Source organism: Mercenaria mercenaria, chromosome 1 (assembly GCF_021730395.1).
Source record: "Mercenaria mercenaria strain notata chromosome 1, MADL_Memer_1, whole genome shotgun sequence".
In the NCBI taxonomy this organism is placed as follows: Eukaryota; Metazoa; Mollusca; class Bivalvia; order Venerida; family Veneridae; genus Mercenaria; species Mercenaria mercenaria.
The window spans coordinates 109,446,977-109,474,115 of NC_069361.1; the positions used below are offsets into that span (position 1 = coordinate 109,446,977).

At 35.5% G+C, this 27,139-nt stretch overlaps 1 protein-coding gene across 1 annotated transcript in view; it reads right to left on the bottom strand.

The window, feature by feature from the left end:
* Nucleotides 1–7,898: 7,898 nt before the first annotated feature.
* Nucleotides 7,899–27,139, bottom strand: part of LOC123526864 (RNA polymerase-associated protein RTF1 homolog) — a 29,391-nt gene continuing 10,150 nt past the window's right edge. Inside the window, exons 7-17 of the mRNA XM_045306116.2 lie at nt 26,342–26,431; nt 25,664–25,754; nt 24,685–24,767; nt 18,907–19,102; nt 18,374–18,451; nt 17,417–17,538; nt 16,996–17,131; nt 16,462–16,563; nt 15,443–15,478; nt 14,381–14,480; nt 7,899–12,233 (exon numbers count right to left, since the gene is read on the bottom strand). Of these exons, the coding sequence (XP_045162051.1) occupies nt 12,127–12,233; nt 14,381–14,480; nt 15,443–15,478; nt 16,462–16,563; nt 16,996–17,131; nt 17,417–17,538; nt 18,374–18,451; nt 18,907–19,102; nt 24,685–24,767; nt 25,664–25,754; nt 26,342–26,431 (1,141 nt within the window). The 3' untranslated portion in view covers nt 7,899–12,126. The remainder of the gene's footprint in view (nt 12,234–14,380; nt 14,481–15,442; nt 15,479–16,461; nt 16,564–16,995; nt 17,132–17,416; nt 17,539–18,373; nt 18,452–18,906; nt 19,103–24,684; nt 24,768–25,663; nt 25,755–26,341; nt 26,432–27,139) is intronic.

Genomic DNA, 27,139 nt, shown 5'->3' on the forward strand with positions numbered 1-27,139 from the left:
GCGGTAATTTAACCGTCCATCCAATCAGAATCCCGGATTCCACCGAAATGGCCATTTTCAACCAATCAGAAACTCTGCGGAATTTCTCTTTCTGTGTAACCATCCGCCACTCCAGATGAGCAAGAAATAGTCTTCCCTTGGCTTACTATAATGTCTTAATCTTACGCTGGTAAAAAGGGCTGCTACCATTTATAAGTCACAATATAAACTATAAATGATCGCGATACAGTATGGTAGAGTTTTTACCAATAACAGGAATATGACGACAATGTTTACAAGTGAATGTGGCGCCGACAGTCAAACAAAATGTGTCAGTTTTTCAAAGTAAATACTTGTGAGATTTCTGAATAACTGAATATTCTGCATCTTATTTAGGTAAGCAATCGATGCATTCATTCGTTTGTCATTGACATATAGTTTAGAAAGTTCAGTTATACATAAAACAGCTTTCGTTTTGGTGAAATGTCATACATTTTCACGACCCGGAAGAAGCTGCAATAATGAGGTTCTCGTATGAAACAATGAACGTCTATACGTTTTTGAATGATAAAATGTTGAATAATATACATGTATGAATGATTAGCTTATATCTTGACAAATTAGTTGTCACAAGAGTACCTCATATTACAGTACTGTGTACTGCCACAGTATTCATTTTTCACTATTCATTAACTGCTAGACATTTAGAATTACCTGCTTTTATTAAATAGTTTTCAGTGGTTTACCGAAATAGCAGAGTGAAATATAAATGGTATTTTCACAGTGAAAAAAAAATATTTGCCACTGGTAAGAAACAATAGAATGAGTAAAGTTAATAAAAACATAAAATAAAAAGAAAACTTGTTAGTTTTACATGTAGGGCCTAATATCAAAATATCTTTCACTCATGGACACCATTTCTTACATTTTCACCCATGGCTAAGCCACCTATGAAAATATTGCATCTGGTGTTCACTCGTGAAAGATCTTCCAATCTTACAGAAACAAAATATACTCTAAATGATCGTATTTATGAATATTTCATTTACTAACGAAAAGCCCTCATTATATACCCAATGCAAAAAACAATTCAATTAAGGCATCAATTAGCATGAACACAACCGCTAACGTCAGGATTCTCTAACGGCTTTCGACGTCATCGACGTCACTTTGGCATCTTTTGAATTTTCCGTTGGCAGCGAAAGGGTTAACACATTGATCTACCAGTTATATATGCTAATTCATGGAATTAAATACATATTATATACATTTATAACTTTCATTCTTTACAACCTGAAATTAATATTTCAAATTAAACCTCGTCGACAGTGCACATCACTTTCAGTATTTCTGAGTTATTTAAACATTTTGTGCATTAGACTAGGTTGAAAACCAAACTGAAAAAAAACCCAGAGTAATTCAGTTCTGACAAATAAAATAAATACATGCATTTGATATCAGACCTCTTGTCCACCTATTACTTTTTTAATCACTAACCTTTAGCATCTCATATTGGTCTGGTTACAATAATGAAGAAAACAAACATACCCCGTTTGATCCGCTTTTCCTTATTCCTGTCTACCTTACCGTTGACTTTTCATATGTTTACTACATACATGTTTAATTTCATCTCTGTATTTGAATGTTTATCAATTAATACGTACTCCTTTATCTAACATCGAATTTTATCAGCTACATAACAACGATGCTGCTGTATACATAGGGCCTACATGTCCAGTAAACAACTGACCAAGTGGCTTATCATAATCGGGGCACATAGAGGGCAATAGTGGAAATGAAGACAAGACGTCACTTGAAGGCCTCAAAGAGGAAATGCTAAAGGAAAATGGAAGCCTATGTGAAAAGATAAGTGGTCATTCTACAAATAAAATTTCAAATGTGGTGATAAACAAAGGAAAACAAAAAAAGTTCATTTCGTCCGGAATGAATTCCTAAAGGAGACAATGAACTGGCAGATTATTTTTGTCGTTGTAAAGATTGCATGCCTCTTGAATTAAAAAGAATAAAATAAAATAAAAGGGGTTTAACGCTAGCGGCCAGTATTGAATTCTTTTGACGAACATACAATCGAACCTCTTACAAAGTTTGTTAGACTTTATCAGTTTTTTTTCGGCGACGCCGTCTAAATTCGTTTTCGTTACCTATGCCACGTGACTTCAGTTTGCAAATCAAACTACTTGATACTCATTATAGAAGATTTATCAAAATGGAAGATTTATGCAACACTCTGCCTGATTGGACGAGAGTGTCAATTTCTTTAACTGTGTTGATTGTGCTACGCTGAGTGAAATGTTGACAAAGCGTTTATCCTAAACGACGCTGTTCACAGTTTTAAAGCTAACTTTGGCTCAGTATATTTAGCAAGAATATTGATATATCTCAAAATGATAAGTAAGTTTAAAAAATATGATAAAAACCTGTTCAAATACCAACATATATCAAATTAAAGAAAGAGCTGAATACGGTCTGCGTATCACATGAATATGGGTGTGATCAGAGTCTTTTATGTAGAGAAGTGCTTGTAGATTTTCCTTGTTACAATTGTCGTCTGTATATGAAAAGGTTTCTTGCTTTTGTGACTTATTCAGATTGCATATTAAAATGAGTACTTGTTTGTTTTGATATATTTGTTATAAATCATTTAATTGATTTATTATATATGAATATTTTTCTTTAGTATGGTATGCAAATATTGAACTCAGTTGAAATCTGTTTTATTATATATATGCTATATAATAACTGAATCTCATTACACTGAAATGAAGGTACGCTGCATACAGTTTATCTATGTGATATGACTACGGTCAAACTTTGCTTATGAAACAGAAATATTAAAATAATTACAATTGTATGTTTTGCTTGACCTTCACTTTTATATAGGTGTGACGTCATTGTCCAAAGATTCATGAATAGCGAGTATGCATTTGTTAAAGCGGGATCAGTTGGCCTATTTTAGAAATAAAAATAATAAATAAAAAAATCCTTTAATTGATTTTTTTCTCATGTATTCTAATCAAACTTGATTTGTAGCATCTTTATTAGGCCCGCAGCCAACTTTGCTCAGCTGGGACTTTTAGGGGCTGCTAGAGCTAAAACTAGAAATGCCTTTATACAGCGTCTCATGAACAGCTTGGTGGATCTTTGTCATACTTGGTCTAGAGCATCATTATAAGGTCCTCTTCCAAATTTATTTATATAGGAACTTGGGCCCTATTAGGGACCACTATAGCTAAAAGTAGATATGCCTTTCTTCGCATTAACCACTAAAATGTAATGGATTTTTATCAAACTCGATGTGTAACAATATCGTAAGGTATCCTGCCTTTTTGTTACAAATGGGGATAGGGATCAATTTAGCTAAAAATATAAACACGTTTAATGACCTCCTCTCATGAACCGCTTCATGAATCTTCATCAAACTACTGCTGTAATTATTCGTCTAAGGATAAACGAAACAAAATTGCAACCCTACGAAACCTTTGCAAAAAACAAAGAGAACCATTTAAATTGTTAAAGTGCGGTGTTTAGATGAAAGATGAATGTTAGATGAAAAATTCATAAACTTCTTTCCTTATTACAATTCGCCGACCATCATTTTTAAAGATATTTCTTGTTTAAGTATTTCTTGGAACTTTGATCGTTTTATGCTTCATACAAGTTTCCATGAGATGAATATTTATCACATGTTTGACGTCGCGGGAGTGTAATAAAGCCATTGAATAAAAATGATAGTGTAATAAAGCTTTGACGTCGACGTCATTTATTGTATAGGAGACGTTGATCAAATTGATTTGTTTATGTAGTAAAAGAAAGTCGAATTTTTAATTGTTTCGACAAGACAGGCTAACATGTGATAAAAAGAATATTACATTTGTGACTTTCCATATTGAATTTATTAAACTCGTTGAATAAAATTAATAAAATGCTCGGCACAGCCTCGCATTTTATTATTTTATTCAACTCGTTTAATAAATTCAATATGAAAAGACACTCATGTAATATCCTCTATATCTATGCAATATGAATGCAGATCTCGTAATAAAATCATCCCGCTGATTGCACAACAGAGTTGTTGTTTTTTTTTTGGTTTTTTTTTTTATTTCTTTTTTGTAACTAAAGTATTAAAGACTTCACTTTTTCTTTGCAATATTTAATCGATATAAAATTTTCCATTGTATAATTAATCTGTACAAAAGTACATGGGTTTTGTTGTTGTTGTTGAAAATTCACGTATAACTAGCCTGTTTTGTGTTTAATAATTGTCTAGTCATGCGAGACTCAGTGCAACTGAAATATTACTAGCTAGTGCCTTTTCACATTTGGGCATAGCCAATATATCTGTTCAAAGACCACATGAAAAGCCTATAAATCAGGTTTGTATTTAATAAATGACTAACTGACCCAATTCAAAAGACTTTCAGGGAGAATGCTACAATTCTCGCTTGAAATTTTATAAAGCCTTTTTTACTAGCAGTATTATTAAACATTATACAATGTGGACCTGTGACGAAGTTTTTATAGCCCTTTCCTTTTTATTGAATAACATTTACATCAGGTTTGGGAATGCAGTTTTTAGACAAATAATTGGTATTCCCATTGGAACAAATTGTGTATACCTTGTCGCAGATTTGTTTTTATATTGTTATAAAATAAACTATGTTGAGCATTTCTCCAGATACGCAGGCAGGCATTAAAATTATAACTGCATTTAACAAATAATCAAGGCCTTCGAGTGGTTTATCGTCTGATTTACCACGGTTCAGAGTTCAGATGCGTAGGAATTGAACCACGAGGGCGTAAGCCCGAGTGGTTGAATACTGAAGCATCTGAACGATGAACCGTGGTAAATAAGTGGTAAATAAGACGATAAATCACAAGAATGCCTTGACTGTTTTCATTCTGACATGCTTATTGAAATATTTTAATAAATATCATGCTGGACTTCATTTACCCGAGGAGTATTGTATCGGACGTCACGCGGCAATTTCACGTCATAATTGACGTCATAATGCTCTCTTACCGGTCCGCGCATCAACCGTTGTTTATCGCAGAATATACAGAGATTGATTTCCTTCTTTGTTTAACTGGAAATCAAACCGAGTAATGTTAGAATTGATAATAAATCACGCTATCTGGATGATATTCTTAGTATGGATAATCCGGTATTATATGACAAGAGGAATGATTTTGAATTCAGTGTTGTAAATTTTCCACATTTACATGGGGATGTAGGCCCTACCTCAGGTTACATCATCTTATGGGGTTCTAGTATATATTTCTCAGTTAATTCGGTTTGCCAGAGCCTGTAGTGAAGTCAAGGTTTTCATTGAACGTAGCAAGGCTACCGTTATTACAAACTGCGTAAAGGTTTTTTTTTTATTATTATTATTTTTCTTTTTTTTTTGTTTGTTAATTTTTCGTAATTCTGATTTTTTTTATACTTCTGCGAGAAGGTATTTCAAAACCCTTTTTTTATGGGGATGTGGTATACAAACTTCGTAAGATATTGGATCATGGTAATTTTCTAACTGAATTTGGTAAAATTATCAAACATTTTACTTTTAACAGGTTACGACCTAACTTTTTTGACACATACCGTTTTAGTGTTTAACCCGTTTACAGTTGGACACTATATACGCTTCCTTCTTTCTCTGCGTCTGACGGAAGAGAGGGAGAGGACTCTATGATAAACAGTTTTTAAATCCCACCACTTTTGTCTCATTTATATCAGATTCAGAGTGTTAATTTCATTTACTTTACACCGATTTTTTTCTTCTGCATGCATTCCAGACTCATTCGGTTCACTTTTCTCCACACTGATTTTTTCTTCTTCTTTTTGGTTGGGTTTAACGTCGCAACGACACAATTTTAGGTCATATGGCGACGTTCCAGCTTTGATGGTGGAGGAAGACCCCAGGTGCCCCTCCGAGTATTATTTCATCACGAGCAGAACCACCGTCCTTCCGTTAACCAGCTAGATTCCAAACATTCTATCTTAAAATTGAAGGTAGACTCTGGAGCGTAGTTCTTTCCCAACACATAAAAACTACTGATCAGCAAGCCATTAATTGATGACAGCAGAAGCAGAATTTCATGCACATTCTTGCATGCCGGACAGGATTTCCCCGTGCTTTTACGGTGCAAGAAAAACTAATCTTACACCAAGATGACTCACGTGCTAAAATTTATGAATGGATGCGTGAATTCATACGCTAATATAAAAAAATAGCGCCCTTAAGAATACCACGGTTTACTTTATATCTTCTATAAATTGAAGAATAAGGCATGCAAGAAAAAGAATCAATCAAAGGCAGCGGGTAAAGATTGGAATATCCGGCACTCGGGTAACTGTTTAGGCGGTAACTCGACAGGAGCTGGATATTCCCATCTTTATTCACAACCAGTGAAAGATTCTTATAATATCACAGATTATGGAACAGCGTTCCATTTAAAAAAGTCACAATATTTTATAATAAGTCTAAAAAATTTACATCAAATTAATAATAATAAATGTTGTTACACAGCCGAGTAAGGATATTTCTGTATGGTCAAACTTTCCATTCATTTTAGAATACACAGAATATATGTTCCTGTGTAACGCATCTACTGCTGACTGAATTGACCAAGAGCTGGGGTGCAAATTCTGCGTTCTTACCAAGCAATTGGTAGGCCATGTTCCTCTTAAGGAAAAACAGGGTTCTGTGAGCTTAGATATGGTATGTTGGAACTGAGTGTTCCTGGATAGCGAGATATTAAAGTATTTAGCAGGATACACTATCGAGTACTTTGTAATGGAATGAGTAATAGAACAAAACTTTCGCGTTTGAATTTTGGTTTGTTACCCTTAGTTATTCAGTATGACCTTTGATTAGACGATGAATTTTAAGTAGGGACAGAAATTACAGTAACATGCAATCTGTCACACTGTATATAGTGTATGTATTCTTACAATGAGCATGGTCATCTGCAAAGAATCACACAGATCTTAAGTTGTCCAGTAGATCATTTATGTACAGGAGAGAGGACATGACCAAGAACAGAGTCGTAAGGGACTCCTTAGCGCCTTGCCGTCTGGGATAACCTCGATAGGAATGAGGGCATTTATTTGTTTATTGATTCTACTATGCCATAATGGTGCAATTTATAAAGTAAATGTCAATGGAGAACTTAACCGAAGTCAGCATCGTCTGTTTCCTTTATCTGTAAGCTCTGTCAAGGTTCAATAGAAGATTATGGTCAAATCAATGTCTGGGTTTCACATGGCCTACGGCTACGAAAACCATGTTATGAATCGACCAGAATAATGTTAGATTCTGCAATATTACACTGCTTCTGGGTATACTCTGGTCCGTGGCTTTCAGCAGACTGTTGTTGGCAAAACGACCTGTTAAAGATAGTGGGATGTTACATGTTTACTCCTTAACACCATTTTGTGTCTTCCCGGGCGTCTATTATGCCTGGATAAGAAATATATATAGGCATATTTTCAAAACCACTAAATAGTTTTTCAAATTTCTACACAAAATGTTACCACTTCGTCACCGACTTGGGTGGGCTGCTGCATGATCTCAACCCCCCCTCTGCATTCACCCTGATCTGAGCCTGCAAGTTGCACTTGAAGTCATAGCTCATATATCGTTTTTATACTGAACTGACTAGTGTCAACTATTTACCTTTATGTTCATGTTCATGTATTTTCTATGAAGAAGCCACTTTTCACATGTCTCTGCATTTATCAGGGGTTATTTCTTTAAAAAGCTTCATTTAATTTAATACGTTTGGGCTAACCATGCATGGACTGTCTACCTAGGTTTGACTTATACAAACTGCATACAGATTCTAATATCATTTTACATGCAAAATCTTTATGGCATAAACAGAAAGATCAAAGGCAAAACTTGTTCATAAAATATTTTATTTTTATGTGTACAAAGAGAAGAATTTTGCTCATGTTGGGAACAAAGACACTGTCAACTTATCCCTCGATATGTGGTAATTATATTCCTTGTACTTGCTGCAACATAGTGAATACAAAGATGACATAAACTCTTTGTGTAGATGAGAAGGATTTTTGGCAATCGGTAAACCAGCAATGCTTTAATAAATTAACAGCTATGTAAAAAGATGGAGAAAATTGTCACATAATATAAAATAGCAGACAAACAGTGTATTCTTTGCCTTTGTAGTAATTTTACTACACAGAGGTATACTATCTCCTAGTATAGAACTTGGAAGAAATGTGAAAAGAGAAATGAATGGTACACAGTCTATTATAAGTAACCTACAAAAAACTAAGACACAACAGATTAAACCACAGGGGTCAGTATCAGTCTTTTATGTGAGAATGGCCTAAATGAACTATATAATTAATACTTTTTAATTTTATACTGGCCCCTGTGGATTACAACTCCTACTATACATCTACCCAGCTACACAATACAAGTGAAAAATACATGTGAAAACATATATGCATTGTATAGTGTATTCAATAACCGAGGTGAAAAAATAGCACTTTCTTCATATGATTACAGTACAGTTAAAGTGTTAAGATACGTGAGCAAATTAGACCACTCTGCACATATTCTCTATTTACACTATACATTCAAAATAATTTAAAGGCTGAAACTAGAAAACTTAATCTTTCATTAAAATATTCTGATCCATTAATTCTCCAGTTCTAACATATATCTGAAAAATCTTTGTGTGTAGAAGAAAAGATCTAAATTAAGATGTTTGGTTTTCATTATATTGAGATGAAAAAAATGGATTTTTGACAGTCTCTTGAAAATATACTTAAGATTTAATAATATCATATGAAACATTTCTACAAAGAAATTTTGGAAGTTTGATCTGGAAGACATAAGGTCAACCTGACTAAAGTTTTTACCAAAATAAGAGCAAAAAGCCAGCTGAAAGTTACATTGGTGAGTATCCGCTGAAATGTACATGTGTCTTAGATAAAATGCAACAGCTGAACAAGAGGGCCATAATGGCCCTATATCGCTCACCTGTTATCATTGCACTTGAGGATAAGAAGGTCCTCAGAAAAAATATCTAAGTCCAAAGGACAGGAACAACAAAGAGAAGAAATTTAACCAAAAAAAAAAAATTCTTACAAGGTATAAATATGTCAAAATACACCTAATAATTGGAGGTACCATCCATGTTGCACCACAGAAAAGTGGTCTCGGTTTTTCCCTACGGCCAATAATAAAAAAGTTACTAAAAATAAGCTATTTATAGTAACGTAAAAGGGAAGTAATTAAAAAAAATGTTGTAAGTGAACAAAAGAAGGATCTGCAAAATAAATCTGTTGACATCAATGAAATTTCAGATCAGTATCTTCATTAGTTATGGAGATATACCCATTTTAATTTGAAATAAAGGGAGGTAATTTGACATAAAATCAGTTCATAGTTATCTACCCCGATTGTCTCAGTCCAACTAATAACAATAATGAAATTTCAAATAAGTCCTATAAGTACTTACTGATATAAATCCATTTTGATTAAAATCAGGGGAGGTAATCAGATATAAAATAACTCTGGAACCTACGATTGGATCTGATTTGTCATGGAATCCAAGATTTATTGTTGTTGAAGATATTTTGGAAGTTTGTATCAAATAAAACCATAAATGAAGTCTCTATATGGCTCCAAAAGCCAAAATAGCCAACTTTGGACCTTTAAGGGGTCATAACTCTGGAACCCATGATGGAATCTGGCCAGTTGAAGAAAGGAAGCAAGATCTTGTGGTGATACAAATTGTGTGCAACTTTGGTTAATATCAAATCATAAATGAAGCTGCTATTGTGCAGACAAGGTCAAAATAGCTAATTTTGGCCCTTTCAGGGGCCATAACTCTGGAACCCATTATGGGATCTGGCCGGTCCAAGAAAGGAACTGAGATCTTATGGTGATTCAAGTTTTGTGCAAGTTTGATTAAATTTAAATCATAAATGAAGCTGCTATTGTGCAGACAAGGTCAAAATAGCTAATTCTGGCCCTATCAGGGGCCATAACTCTGGAACCCATAATGGAATCTGGCTGGTTCAAGAAAGGAAACGAGATCTTATGGTAACACAAGTTTTGTGCAAGTTTGATTAAATTCAAATCATAAATGAAGCTGCTATTGTGCAGACAAGGTCAAAATAGCTAATTTTGGCCCTTTCAGGGGCCATAACTCTGACACCCATAATGGAATCTGGCCAGTTCAAGAAAGGAACCAAGATCTTATGGTGATACAAGTTGTGTGCAAATAAAATCATAAATGAAACCACTATCATGCAGACAAGAAATTGTGGACGGACGACGGACGAAGGGCGATCACAAAAGCTCACCCTGTCACTATGTGACAGGTGAGCTAATAAAACTACTACTGCAAAAAGAAGCCTTTCAAAAATCACTTTCTTTGTAAGAGTTATGGACAACATGATACATAAATAACATATTCTAAGTCTTTCTACAGACTTTGTGACAAAGGCCAAAAACTCACTTTCATATTGTGCAAGCTTTGAAATATACAGGCCGACCTCCCTGCAGTAAACACCAATGGGAAGACTAAAAACGTGTTCAATGTAAAGAGGTTTGATGCTCTAGAGAAGTTAATCAACTTAGACTTCAGAATTCTATCTAATGGGAAAGAAACTGTAAATCTTTGTAGACAGGTGTTTACCCCTTACTGGCCTTTACAGTTATACTGTACATATATTGCCAACTGTGCACAGCATTACAGTAAAGAAAAGTTGTGTTAAATAATCCTATTTCATACAATTTTGCAAGAATTTATACTAACAAAGCACAAGTTACTATTCCCACAGAAAACAAAGATAGAGACAGAAAAATGAAGTGACATAAAAATGTTACGCAAAACAATAGATTTACTAGTAGAACCTGGATTGGTTGTCAAAATTCCCTGTTAAGTTAACAGGTAGTCAAACTTGCTGAGAAAGTATTAAAAACATAATCTAAATTAAAATGTCAGTCAGGAATTTATTTCCCAAGATATCATTCACAGTACAATAAAAACATGATAACAGAAACAGTTTCAGCAGCACAGCAGTTGCAAGTTCACAATGTAAACCAGATAGCATAACACTACTAAAACATTTAAATGTTCATATGTTTTCATACAATATATCCATACAAATCGGAAGAGTTGTTAACAGAGCTTTTCTGCTCATTTCATGGCAGATCATTTTTGTCATATTCCAAATTTTTCTCCAAACTTCTGCTGAAAATTCCCGAACCATACCCAAGAAAATTTCATGTCAGTGCTAAACTGTCTCCAAAATCTTAAGAAAAAAGCCCACTATGTTAATAAGAAACCCTGATAATAATGCTAAGAAATAAACCTACATCAAGTAGTAAGCAAAAATGTATTGCAATGATATGTTATATTTCATATGAGTCTAATCATGTTCACCAAAATAAGCAAAATTCACCTCCATATGACATCATACAATACCTATGTAAAACAAAATCGCTAAAAAATGTTTTTTTTTCAACCTGTCTTGTCTCACATTAGGCAAGCTAGGTTAACATATACAATATATCTCCCATATATTTTACAACAGGCATTACTGCCACATCTATAATGCCATTCTGACTGGTGTAAAAATGTAACAAAATGAGGGAATTTACAATGACATGAAGGTCCTAACATGCTCACCAGAGTACATACTTACATCAAAAATTATAAAAAACAATATGACAGAAATTTCAAATACTGAAAGTTCGAGATAAAACATTTGGAACTTCTTCAGTATAACGGCCAGCTTTTAGGTTTAAAGCTAAATACACCAAAATCTTATTTGCTTAAATCAAATAAATTTCAAAAGTTGGAAGAAATCAGCTTTGATTCCTGATTTCATATAAGGAAAAGTTTACAAACATAATGTCAAACCCTCTTAGATTTTTGCAATACTGTCTTTCAGTGAACAAAATGGGAAAAAAAAAACCCACTCATATTTATAATACGGTGATAGGTCTAACGGACAGAAGGTGATCACAGCTCCCCTAGATGAGCTAAAAATTCTCTCTCTCCCTACTTTCTCTCACCCTCTCCCCCAGAGTCTGTTCTAACCAGATCACAACTCAAGCATCTCCCCACTCGCTCCCTCTTACGCTAAATAAGTCCTTTCATCTTTTTATACTCGTCTAGGTTGAGTGACCGTCGTGGGGCTCCTGGTTTAAACTGAGGTGTTGGTCGATTTTGTACTACTACTGCAGTATCTGAAATAACAAAAGTAACATCTTAATCATTTTGTTTCTTTCAAATGATTGGGATTAACACTATTTTTCTACAGTATTTCAGTTATGTTATGACTGTCAGTTAACCTAACCAATGTTCTTGGTACAAACTTGTTCTCTTCAAGTAACTGACAACTTCCAGAGAATGACTTACGACACAATGTCTTCTGGCAAATCATCACAGTGAATATATGCTGAACCTGAAATCAAGCTCTTACTCACTTGATTCTGTCTTGAGCTCTTCCTACTCAACTAATGGGATTGTGTCTCTCTTTTTTTTCTGAGAAGACAACGCTTTTTAACAGTCTGCTTCTTCTTAGAGCTCCACTACAAGGGATGTGTACAGAAAACTGGTCTATAAAACTGAGACAACAAAGTTTACCGAGTATAAAACACCAACAGGGCTGCCAACAGTATTATCTTAACTAAAGTGCATTACATACAGATGCTGTAACCTTAGAAATGTTCGCCAACACTATATTTCGCATTTTTATGGTGGTGGCAATTTAGGTTCTACAAAGATTAGCCAAAATAAAATGAATGCAAAATACATGAAAACTTAATAGCTCAAGCACTGAACAAATTTGTTTATTTGTTTTGGATTTAACACCGTTTTTCAACACTATTTCAGTTATGTTACAGCGAGCAGTTAGCCTAACCAGTGTTCCTGGATTCTGTACCAGTACAAACCTGTTCTCTGCAAGTAACTACCAACACGAAACAAATAGTTGCAGGAACATTTTACAGGTAAGACTTCATAAAAATTGAAAAAATAGCCAGTCATATTTTCAATCTACCATGCTTTGTGATTGTGAGTGAAATTCACATTCCAAAATATACTGTTGGGAATCACAAGCCACTGTACACTTGTACATGGAAGAAGTTGGATATGTCTACACCTCATTTCGGATGTCACCTGTCAGTCAAAAATTAACTACTACTTCTATAATATATCTGCTGTTTTTGTCAAAAGCTTGTTGGATTTATACACAGGTAAGTAAAGTATCTGAATGAAATTATTATACATGATAAAATAGGGCTGGGTACCGCCTTGAAAAAAATACCACGGTATACCGCGGTTTTTTCCTAATTACCGCGGTATATACCACGGTATACCACCATGTTTATCGTAAGACTTACAGCTATGGTAGTGGTCATAAAAATATTGAAAAACTCTCAGAAATACCTAATTTATTATGAGCAACAACGAGACTAGTTACTTGACTAGAATTAAAGAAAAAGATACACTGGAATATTAACTTGACTAAATGACTAGTTAGATTAATGACCCTTAGTATTTTTTACCAGCGTGTATTCGTCGGAAGACGCCATATTGTCTCTGGGGAAGCACTGGGTCACATGTATATAGGTCGCGCTTGTTTGAAGTTCGATTCGTGCACCCGTTTGATAAACCAGTAACGTTTATGAAGGCTTCGTCAGATCGTTTTCAAACAAAAAATAATAAATTTCGACTCAACATTTTCCATACTATTTATTTCTTTTTTAATACGTGCAAATACATACTTGGATATTTTAAACTATCATCATTTAAACAAGAAGTCGGGACTCGCCGAATTTACCAGACTCAAAGTAAAAACAAGTGCGACCATGACGTCATCCATCTATACGGAATAATCTAGAGATTTTCGAAGGTTTTGATTGGGGATCACGCGGTCGATCATACATGTTCAATTGCACCATTGGGTGGTTATTTTTGAAAACTAATAATAGTAGCATGGGAATTCCAGAGATATAAATCGGAAAATCATGCATGGTGTCAATTGCTGTTACGGAAGGCTACATAGACAATGTAAATTAAAAATAAACAGAAGTAGGGATAATGTTGAAAAAATACCGGTATTCCCCGATGGTACCGCAGTATCGTACCACGGGAAGATGGTACCACGGTTACCGGTATACCGGTAATACCGCGCACCTCTATGATAAAACATTTTTAATAATTACACATGCATGTATCACGGAGAAATTAAGTAGCTTACTATCTATTAATCTCAAAGTGTTTCATATCTCTCAAGAAGCAGTTTTTGTAAACAGAGAAAACTCTGAAATAGTAAGACAGGATCAATTTTACAGGGGAGGTAATTGTGTATCATAAAAATACTACTTACTTGTAGTTGATAGATCCATATCGATCTTTATTTCAAAATCATGATCGGCAAATGGATCTTCTGAGATCTTTTTTTCTACTGTCTTTGAATTGCTAAACATCTGCAACATGAATAATCTACTTGTTGCTCCAATGCTCACACATACATCTATTATATAAACCCTATATGCAGTACGTCTCATATACATTAATGCAACACGAGTTTACTTGTACCAATTCCCATACATACAACAGTTATATAAACCCTGTATTTAATTCATAAACTCATACATAAATAAATCTTATATAAACGTTGTCACTGTACAAAATATAATGAAAGTAACATGAACACTTAAAATAACTAGAGCTGCTTTTGAGAAAAGTGCATGTCTCCCACAACTGCCTAATCAGCTGAATAGTAGTATATGAGTCAACCATGCACCAAGACCTCAACTGCCTTATCAGACTTTCAGTGCTTTGATTATCAAAAAACAAGTTTCAAGAGCCATAATTATAAAGTGCCTAGGCCGATTTGGCTAGTTATCGAACTTGGCCAAGGACTTATTGGCAAACACATTTTGTTTAAGTTTGGTGAAGATCAGATGAGAAATGTTCGACTTAGAGTGCAGGCAAGATTTGTCACAGACAAGATAGACTGACAGCCACACACACAGACAGGAGTAAATCAATATGTCTCCCACACCACTGTGTGGTGGGAGACATAATTACTGTCCTGATATAGAGGCTGGGATTTCAATACCGGTTACGGCTACACAAAATTGTAGTAAAATTTAAATCCCTAGATGGCTTCAGCACATAAAATATTCTACACCCTCAGAGAGGTTTCAAACCCACATCAGTGTGGGGCTCGTGATTTGAAGTCAGCTACCTTAACCACTCAACCACAGAGATCCTCTGATCATGTACAGAAGATATCAAATTTTTACCATTCACTAATATTACAAGCAAGTAATAAACATAAAACATATTAAACTAAACTTGCATGAAGATGTTTTCTTCAAGTTTGAAATTTATGGTTGCATTATGAATATGATAATGAAATATTAAAAGTCAAAATATTTACCAATGAGTCATTTTTCTTTTCTTTATTTAATGCTGCCTGAAAAAGAAATCATGCAGTTCCATTAAGAACATGCAAATGATAGAAGTATCCATATATGTTAAGTATCTAATAAATGCTTCTGATAAGACATTTATACATGAATAAATTCTTAATCTGCAACTATTCTGCTAAATTACTATAATGGACTTGTCCATCTTTCAATCTGGACAGTACCATTTATTATTCAAAGGGATGTTCAATGAAAATTTACTGATTGGATAGTGCAGAAAATGATCAGCCTCACACAGATGTGCAGGCTGATCTTGGTCTGCACTGGTCGCAAAGGCAAAATCACTTGCTACCAACAGGCTAAAGGCTAAAATAAATGAAATGCTAAATATGGATCATTTCTATAAAATTTAATGGAATATTACACAGCTGAAGGTAAGTTGTAATGTCACTGATCACATGCCACAATGAATTCTCTTGGTAAATACATCAACACATGAGCCGCGCCATGAGAAAACCAACATAGTGGCATTGTGTCCAGCATGGATCCAGACCAGCCTGCGCATCCGCGCAGTCTGGTCAGGATCCATGCTGTTCGCTAACAATTTCTCTAATTACTATAGGCTTTGAAAGCGAACAGCATGGATCCTGACCGGACTGCGCAAATGCGCAGGCTGGTCTGGATCCATGCTGGTCGCAAACCCACTATGTTGGTTTTCTCATGGCGTGGCTCACATCATGATTGATGTAGCAAGGGCTTTACAAACTAAAACTTAATCTAAACAAATAATGACAGTGTAATCTGTCATTTCCCCAATTTAACCTACCTTCACTTTGCCTTTTTGAAATACACATGTAAAATGTTGATTTTTAAAATTAGTAAACTTGTTATAATGGTGTAATGTTACAGTCACATCAAACAAGGTAAGTCAATTTTATAAAGTTAAAATTCATCCTTCAATCATCAATTTTTCACTAAGTAAGGAATGTTTTTGTATGAAAGAAGAATGAGAACATGTGTAAATACCTACCATATTTTGTCCTATGTTCTGTTCAACAAGTTTCTTTCTCTGTTCTTCCATCTCTTTCTTCTTTGCTTCATCAACTTGATTCAAGACTGCTGGATCTCGTGACTGTAGACACAAATGAACATTTTGTTGCTACACAAATAACTGAACACAGCATATCGTATTTCTCTTATTACAAGAACAATATTAAATGATATATATTCTTTTATATAGAATATATAAAATCTCGTTAGGTTCAGTATCTTTTTTCAACAGTTTTTATTTTACAAATGGTAACTGACCTTAAACTTTTAAATAACTTGTCCCTACTCCCACCACAAGACAAGAATCCATATTGACGATAAATGATTGAATTCAATGGCTTAAGAAGTACCATTTTATCTACTGGATGTAACTGACATTCTCACACAGGGGAATGTGCAGCAGTTAAACAAATTATGTCTATTAATAAATCTGCTCTCATTTCCTTGCAAAACATCAGCATTTAATTCTACACTTCCTACAACACCCTGCTTTGAACATACTTGACAGACTAACCTTAGTGACTAGTGTAGGTCTACTATGACGTCTAGTGAATGGATCAGCAGCTGCCCCCTTCATGGCCTGGAATTCTTGTTTCATAGCCTCCTCTTTTTCTATCTGATTACGTAACCTGTTACGCTGGTTTATGTAACTGCAAATGGATACAATCATTTGAAAGTCGATCTTTATTCATTAAGCAGCAGAACAGTTTTAATCTTTCCATATGCATAAACAATAACCACAACACAAGTTAAGTTTTGTAATATCATTTTACAAAAGGCAATAGACCTGCATCAAATTTACTATGAGAACTCTATAAACAACAATCCCATTTACCAAAGTCACCATAACAAGCACCTAAGTTGCATTACTGTAGATCAGATACCATTTGTGAGGTTTTTTTTTCCTTTTGCTTTATATTTTAACATATATATACCTGATAGAACTGATACTTTGACTCCTCTGTTTGTCGAGATCTTCTGCACGTTCCTCGAGACTGTCAAGCTCTTGTTGGAATTTCATCGTCATTTCATGGTCACCTTTCAACACTGCCTCCTCCTATACAGCAAACCAACAAAGTTGTTGTTAATTAAGAGAGAATTAACCATATTAATCAACTGTATTAGTTTAGAATGCTGATTCTCACTAGTATTTTAGTTTTGTACCCACAGTAAAAAAAAAACTCCAGTACTGACTTCTTTCTACAAGCATGTCTGAACTTTCCAGGTTCCAAACTTCCCAAGTTCAATATATTTATTCATTTGTTGGGTTTAACGTCACATCGACACATTTATAGGTCATATGGCGACTTTCCAGCTTTGATGGTGGAGGAAGACCCCAGGTGCCCCTCCGTGCATTATTTCATCATGAACGAGCACCTGGGTAGAACCACCGACCTTCCGTAAGCCAGCTGGATGGCTTCCTCACATGAAGAATTCAATGCCTCGAGTGAGGCTCGAACCCACATCAATGAGGGCCAAGTGATTTGAAATCAGCGACCTTAACCACTCGGCCACGGAGGCCCCCTCCTTAAATCAGACCAGAAGGCAAATGACTTTAGACTTTTATTACATCATCATTGAGAACAATCCCCTCACCTGAGTACTGTGAAATCATTCAATTTTGTGGGCAAAACCTTTGTGGTTTTGGCCAAACACAGCTATTTCACAGGTATACAAATCTATAAATATGAAATTATGAATATAAAATAACGGGAAATTTTACTTGTTTATTTGGGTTTAATTTTGTTGACCGATTCAACCACGAAATCCACAAAAATTAGACCCACACAAGTATTAATGACTTTACAGTATCCAACTTCTAATCTTGTGCTTTACCCACTTAGCTCACAGAGCAGGCTACACTATCAGAAAGCAAGTTATTGTTTACTCACCCTTTGCTTGAGTAAATCTGTTTTCTTTAATGCATAATTATGAGGATTCTTTTTAAATCTTTGTTTCTCTGCTACAATCTGAAATAAAGTATAAACACATCAGTAAAACAATCTTTAAACATACTGCAGTTACCATAAATGACTTGAATAACTAGTCATAACAAACCTTGCACACCAAACTGATAACTTTCGCGAGCAGATTTTACAGTGAAAACATTCTAAACACACATAAATAATTCAGTGTATATTAGCAGTCTTACCAATTCCAACATAAACTAGTCCTTACATTTTCATTTGCATTTCATTTCATTCTCAATTTGAACTAGTCAATGACTCGAGCAGTAAAGTGCAACCCCATCTGAAACACTGAAATCTGTCTGTTGATGAGAACCATGCCGCTCTACAGGAGTTAACATACTAACACCTTTTTTCTCCTGGAATAAATCCCTTACTTGAGAGGTGATTGTAATGCAGAGCCCAGGAGGTGTCATTTACAGAGGTTTAACTGTATGCAATTAATAAGAACAACTAACCTTTTCAATATCTGCATCTTTAAATTTAAACTGGTGAGCTGATTGAATATCTTTGAGTTTTTTCTGGACATCATCTGTTGAAGGCAGCATCGCACCTCCTAACATCACTGCCTCTTTCCATTTGAAAAATTCTGACTCGGTGAAGTCTTGATTAGATACAAATTCTAATCTGTATACCCGTTCTGATGCTCCGTGTCTGTATAAGGAAGAATAATGAACTAATTCATTGGTACATCAATGATGGTTCTTACTAATTTGTTGATATAATGGTATTACCTTAAAATCATTCAATTTTGAAAGCATTAATTTTGAAGGTTTTTAAAAAAAGGCTATTCCACTGGTAAATGAATCAGTGAAATTAATTTTTTAAAATGCTTTTCATGAAGTGATTAAGACTTTTATTTGTTTTTTTTTAGAATTTAATTTCATACAAGAGGGTCATGATGAACCTGAATCGCTCACCTGAGTAATATGAGCCATATGTTTAAAATGGCAAACTGCTAAAATATTAGAAAGTAGGTCACATTCATGGTTACTGAAAGTCAATTTTAAGATCGGTGTGCAAAACTGTACATGTCATCCAAATTTCAAGACTGTATCTTAAACAAGAGCTGTCCGTAAGACAGCCAAGCTCGACTATTCGAAATATTGTCACAGAAGCAGGAAATTATTACCAAAAATGTTAAATATGAAAAGAGTTTTAAGTTCAAAAGGGGACATAATTTGACCAAAATGCATATCAGAGTTATGGGACTTGATGCTATCAACCAGTTTTATAACCCCGAAGAAAAATGTTAAGTTTCAATACCATATATCTGCATTAGTTTTGGAGATAGTAACTTGCATGTAAAACTTTAACCAGAATTTTCTTAGTCCAAAAGGGGGCATAATTTGCTCAAAATACATGTTAGAGTTATGGAACTTGACCCAGTGAGGTTGGTAATTGACCTAGAAAAAGAATAAATAAGTTTCAAAGCTATATGCCTTTTGGTAATAGCTGTATGTACTTGCACGCAAAACTTTAACCAGAATTTTCTAAGTCCAAAAGGGGGCATAATTTGGCCAAAATGAAGGTCAAAGTTATGGGACTTGGTGCTATCAACTAGTTTTATAACCCCGAAGACACATGTGAAGTTTCAATTCAATATCTGCATTAGTTTTGGAGATAGAGACTTGCATGTAAAACTTTAACCAGAATTTTCTAAGTCCAAAAGGGGACATAATTTGCTCAAAATACATGTTAGAGTTATGGAACTTGACCCAGTGAGGTTGGTAATTGACCTAGAAAAAGAATAATTAAGTTTCAAAGCTATAAGCCTTTAAATGATAGCTGTATGTACTTGCATGCAAAAACTTAACCAAGGTGTGACGCCGATGCCGACACCGACGCCGACGCCAGGGTGAGTAGAATAGCTAGACTATTGTTTGAATAGTCGAGCTAAAAACAAGAAAGTAGGTCAGTAGATCAAGGTCACAGTCAAGTGACCCCTAATCGCTTGCAGGTAATTATAATTAAACAGTCTAGGAAATATCATCTGATAATTTTTGAAGTATTTATCCCTATATAACTCATATAACAAGTGACCCCTGGGGCAGGGCCTCTTTTCACCGCAGGTGCATAATTTGAACAGTCTTGTTAGATCCACTAGGTAATGCTACATACCAGATTTCAAAGGCCTAGGCCTTGAACTTTCAGACAAGCAGATTTTTAAAGTGTTTTTCCTATAAAAGTCTATGTAAAACTTGGGACCCCCAGGGCAGGGCCTCTGTTCACCCCAGAGACATAATATGAACAATTTTGGTAGAGGACCACTAGGTAATGCAACATACTAAATATCAAAAGCCTAGGTTTTGTGGTTTCAGACAAGAAGATTTTTGAAGTGTTTTCCTATAAGTCTATGTAACATTTGTGACCCCCGGGGTGGGGCCTCTTTTCACCCTAGGGGCCTAATTTGAACAATCTTCATAGAGGACCATTTTGATGATGACACATGCTAAGTATTGAGGCTCTATGCCTTGCAGTTTTGGACAAGAAGATTTTTAAAGTTTTTTCCTATATAAGTCTATGTAAAACTCGTGACCCCCGGGGCGAGGGCCTCTTTTCACCCCAGGTGCATAATTTGAATAATCTTCATAGAGGACCATTAGATGATTCCACACGCTAAGTATTGAGGCTCTATGCCTTGCAGTTTTGGACAAGAAGATTTTTGAAGTTTTTTCCTATATAAGTCTATGTAAAACTTGTGACCCCCACGGCGAAGCCTCTTTTTATCCCAGGGGCACAATTTGAATAATCTTCATAGAGGACCTTGCGGATTTGGACAAGAAGTTTTTTCCTTTCGGCTGCCATTGCAACCAGAATTCTGCATGGAATTCAATTCTTTGAATAATTTTGAAAGGGGGCCACCCAAGGATCATTCCTGTGAAGTTTTCTGCCCAGTGGTTTTCAAGAAGATTTTTTTTTAGAAAATGTTGACGGACACACGACACACTACGGATGACGGACATTGAGCGGTCACAAAAGCTCACCATGAGCCTTTGGTTCAGGTGAGCTAAACAAGAGGACTATGATGGTCCTGAATCGCTCACCTGTCCCCACATGACCCAGTTTTGAACTGAGTATGACGTCGTTTTTTCTATTATTTGACACAGTGACCTAGTTTTTGAGCTCATGTGACCCAGTTTTGAACCTGACCTAGATGTCATCAAGATAACAAGGCAGTCTGAAAGACAGCTAAATCCCCCGCCACTGCTATGGATAGTGAAAGGGTAAAAGCTTTGATTTTAGCTGTGACCTTGACCTTGAACTGACATGGCTGACTTATGAATTCTGCACAACGTCTTGATGAGGTGATCATTAGACCAAAGTTTCATAAAAATCCTTCAAGGGGTTTAGGAGATACAGAGCTGAAACCTTTGACCTTCAGTTGTGACCTTGACCTTGAGTTGACATGGCTGACTCATGAGTTCTTGATGAGGCGATCATATGACCCAAGTTTGATGAAAATCCTTCAAGGGGTTTAGGAGATACAGAGCTGAAACCTTTGACCTTCAGTTGTGACCTTGACCATGAACTGACATGGCTGACTCATGAATTCTGCACAACGTCTTGATGAGGTGATCATTTGACCAAAGTTTCATGAAAATCCTTCAAGGGGTTTAGAAGATACAGAGCTGAAACCTTTGACCTACAGTTGTGACCTTGACCTTGAGTTGACATGGCTGACTCATGAGTTCTTGATGAGGTGATCATTTGACCCAAGTTTGATGAAAATCCTTCAAGGGGTTAAGGAGATACAGAGTGGACACCAAATGGAAGGCTCAAACCTTCGACCCTTAGTTGTGACCTTGACCTTGAGCTGGCATGGTTGACTCATAATTTCTGCACATCGTTCTGATGAGGTAATCATTTGACCCAAGTTTTATAAAATTCCTTCAAGGGGTTTAGGAGATATAGAGCAGACACGAAATGGAAGGCTCAAACCTTTGACCTTCAATTGTGACCTTGACCTTGAGCCAACAAGGCTGACTTATAAGATCTGCACATCGCCTTGATGAGGTGATCGTTTGACCAAAGTTTTATAAAATTCCTTCAAGGGATTTAAGAGATATAGAGCGACACAAAATGGAAGGCTCAAACCTTTGACCTTGAGTTGTGACCTTGACCTTGAGCCGGCATGGCTGACTCATGGGTTCTGCACATCGTCTTGATGAGGTGATCATTTGACCCAAGTTTTATAAAATTCCTTCAAGGGGTTTAGGAGATATAGAGCGACACAAAATGGCAGGCTCAAACCTTTGACCTTGAGTTGTGACCTTGACCTTGAACCGACAAGGCTGACTCATGGGTTCTGCACATCGTCTTGATGAGGTGATCATTTGACCCAAGTTTCATGAAAATCCTTCAAGGGGTTTAGGAGATATGGACCGGACACGATTTTGTTACGGACTGAAGGACGGACGCAGACCATTCCTATAATCCCTCCGCCACGGCGGGGGATTAAAAATTCTGACCAATTTTCATGAAGTCCCAATGAAAAATATGGCCTCTAGGAAGTCACAAGGTTTTTTATTATTTGACCTACTGACCTAGTTATTGATGACACATGCCGAGTTTCGAACTTGACCTAGATATCATCAAGGTGAACATTCTGACCAATTTTCATGAAGATCCATTCAAAAGTATGGCCTCTAGAGAGGTCACAAGGTTTTTCTATTTTTAGACCTACTGACCTAGTTTTTGACCACAGTTAACCCAGTGTAGAACTTGACCTTGATATTATCAAGATGAACATTCAGACCAACCTTCATACAGATCCCATGAAAAATATTGCCTCTAGAGAGGTCACAAGGTTTTTTTATTATTTGATCTACTGACCTAGTTATTGATGGCACATGACCCAGTTTCAAACTTGACCTAGATATCATCAAGGTGAACATTCTGACCAATTTTCATGAAGATCCATTCAAAAGTATGGCCTCTAGAGAGGTCACAAGGTTTTTCTATTTTTAGACCTACTGACCTAGTTTTTGACCACAGCTGACCCAGTTTTGTACTTGACCTAGATATCATCATGATGAACATTCAGACCAGCTTTCATATAGAACCCATGAAAAATATGGCCTCTAGAGAGGTCAAAAGGTTTTTGTATTATTTGACCTACTGACCTAGTTATTGATGGCACGTGACCCAGTTTTATACTTGACCTAGATATCATCAAGGTGAACATTCTGACCAATTTTCATGAAGATCGCTTCACAAGTATGGCTTCTAGAGAGGTCACAAGGTTTTTCTATTTTTAGACCTACTAACCTAGTTTTTAATCGCAGTTGACCCAGTTTCAAACTTGACCTAGATATCATCAAGATAAACATTTAGACCAACTTTCATACAGATCCCATGAAAAATATGGCCTCTAGCGAGGTCACAAGGTTTTTTTATTATTTGATCTACTGACCTAGTTTTTGATGGCACATGACCCAGTTTCAAACTTGACCTAGATATCATCAAGATGAACATTCTGACCAACTTTCATGAAGATCCATTGAAAAGTATGGCCTCTAGAGAGGTCATAAGGTTTTTCTATTTTTAGACCTACTGACCAAGTTTTGGACCGCACGTGACCCAGTTTCAAACTTGACCTAGATATCATCAAGATGAACATTCTGACCAACTTTCATAAAGATCCCATGAAAAATGTGACCTCTAGAGTGGTCACAAGCAAAAGTTTACGCACGGACGGACAGAATGGACGCTGCACGATCACAAAAGCTCACCTTGTCACAAAGTGACATGTGAGCTAAAAACAATGAAATCATGAATTTACACAATAATGAAATCCTAAATTAACACAGCAATGAAATCCATGAATACTAATTCTTCACCAAGAGTATTCAACATTTTAGAGTTTAGATATTTAAAAGAAATTACATATATTATTTCTCAACAAGAAAACATTTAGACCACCACTTCCAAATCTTATCTTTAATTCTGCTCCAACTGCATAGTGTTTTCCAAGACTAAATGCTTACTAATTTTCACTAGTACATGTAATTCCTTTTTTAAAATACATAAACTTAAATACTTAGACTTAGAACTAAAGTATTTCAGAAGTGGAATGGCAATAATTAGCAGAGGTAATGAGTCCTTGATATCGGTCTCAGTTCCTAAGATACCACTCTTCCCTACCTAAACTACATGTGACATCAGATAGTAAATGCATACATGTATACGAAGTCATGTGAAACATCAAAAATGGTTAAAACTTAAGTTCTAACCTTAATTTTAAGCCTTTATTTGTTCTTGTACTCCCTAACTGATATATTTTTGCTGTTTCTACCACATCCACAATTTCTGCCACCTGAAAGTAGAATTTTGTGAAAAGTACTAAACTGAAATATCTACAATCTCAGGTAAGATACTTCAAACAAATAAATGATGTCTTATACCAAAATAATCATTAAATAGCGAATACTGTTATGCCATAAGATATGATTTTCTGAACATCTTCTTGCCACACACAGTTGGTATTCAAAATTATATTAAAACGTTAACTGTCACATGCTTTAGAAGCTTTTTCCACAACTTTTTCAAAGGTGCCCAATCGTATCTATGCAACTTTTGAATGACATTTTCATTTTTCATATTATCTAATAAGAAATTTATTTAAGGAACAAAAAGACCCATTATATAGTTTTAGATCCCTGTTAGCAATATATGATTTATTGTTTTTATAAATTTGTTTTGTATCTTTTTTTAAACAATTTTTCAGTCATATAAATGATAGTGTCTACTTGTAGCAGTGAGCAGAATGCCCAACTTTAAGTGCTGCCTCAATGGAAAATTATGCCATACACATAGACATGCTTTCCCATCCAGTCACATTACACCGACACTGGGCTGACTAGTCCTAAAACTATCATTTAAAAATTCTGAGCGCTAAGCAAGGAAGCTACGAGTACCAATTCTTAACAGCTTCGGTACTATGCAGCCAGGAATAGACCCATGATCTCCCGCATTAGAAAGGGCGCCCTGTAACTAGGCTACCAAGGTGGTCCTCTTTCTTCTTCAATATGAAAGTATTTAACAAAATGGGCCATGAAGATCCTGTATCACTCACTTGACCTAGTTCTTACCAAAAATAACCTAGTACCTACTTTTACCTGGATTTCATGAAATCAAACATTCTGTTTTATGTACATCAAATAAGTACAAAGAGGTCTGCTAAGGTGACTGACAACATCTATGAACACTTACTCTATATACAGGTCTGCTATCATGATTGCCTATACCAATTCTTACAAAACAACCAACAACTGTGTCTCTGAAAAAAGGCATATGGCACCATCTGAAAATAGAAACATTAGTTACTTTTCCTGAGGAGTTCTTAGAAAATCTGAAAAGTAAAAAGTAACAATTAAACAGACATTCACTTTCATTTGAGATATGAAGAGTGCTAAATGTGAAAATATGCACTTAACATACAGTAAACAATTTATTTAAAATATTGACAAAGGGTGTTAAGAACAAAGAAATATGAGAATAAGAATATGGTTTCTGCTATGGTTTTGTTGGGTTTAACGTCGCATCAACACCACTATAGGTCATACTGCCACTTTGCAGCTTTGATGGTGGAGGAAGACCCAAGGTGCTCCTCCATCATTATTTCATCACGGGCGGGCACTTGGGTAGAACCACCGACCTTCCATAAGCCAGCTGGATGGCTTCCTCACATGGAGAATTCAATGCCCCGAGTGAGGCTTGAACCCACATCGATGAGGGGCAAGTGATTAGGAGTTACCGACCTTAACCACGGAGGCCCCTTCTGCTATGGTAACCAAAGTTAATTTTGTGGATTATCTTTTAGATTTACAGTATATGAAAGAGGGGTACTTAATAACTTGGCTGTATTTCTTTTCTTTATTCAATATTTACCTTTCAAGTTTATGTCGAGATAGTCGTATTTTTGCTAAAACATCTTTTGATGATATAGGAGTATATCTTTTCCGTGACTTTGATCTTGATCTGGAAAAACAAACATATTTTGGATACTTATTGAAAACATCTACCGCATACAATATAGGTAAAATCAACAAAATTTTGCTTTCAAAACCTGTTGTTTTTTTAGTTACTGAACACACTAAAATGAAATAATACTGTATGAAAAATTCTATTAGTGTGATGTCTTTACTGTGATGCCATCATGTTAAATGCGGACATCTTTATTCCGTTTTCATATTTCCAGGTCTAAACTTCTTGTCAAATGACAAACTACTATCCCCTACCAGTAAACCTACGGTACACAAAACTTAAACATACTCTTGAACTGTAAATCATGTTACTGGAAAATTAATATGTTCACAAGACATGGTAGCCACTTAAAAATAATACGTATAGACTTGTAGATGATCATTAGTGAAACTTTGAATCATCTATATTTGTTGAGTATAACATCACACTGACACAATGATAGGTCACATTGAGACTTTCCTGCTTTTTGTGGTTGAGGAATGCCCTAGGTGCAGCACCTACAGGCATTTTATTTCAGGCACATGTGGGAACCTGGGTAGAACCACTGACCTTCCATCTGTCAGATGAACAGCTTCCTCACATGAAAGACTTCAAAACCCTAAGACAGGTTTCGAACCCACAGCAGTGAGGGAAAAGTGGTTTCCCGTCGGTGAACTTAACCATCAAAGGCATCAACCACAGAGGCCTAACAAATCTTTTAAT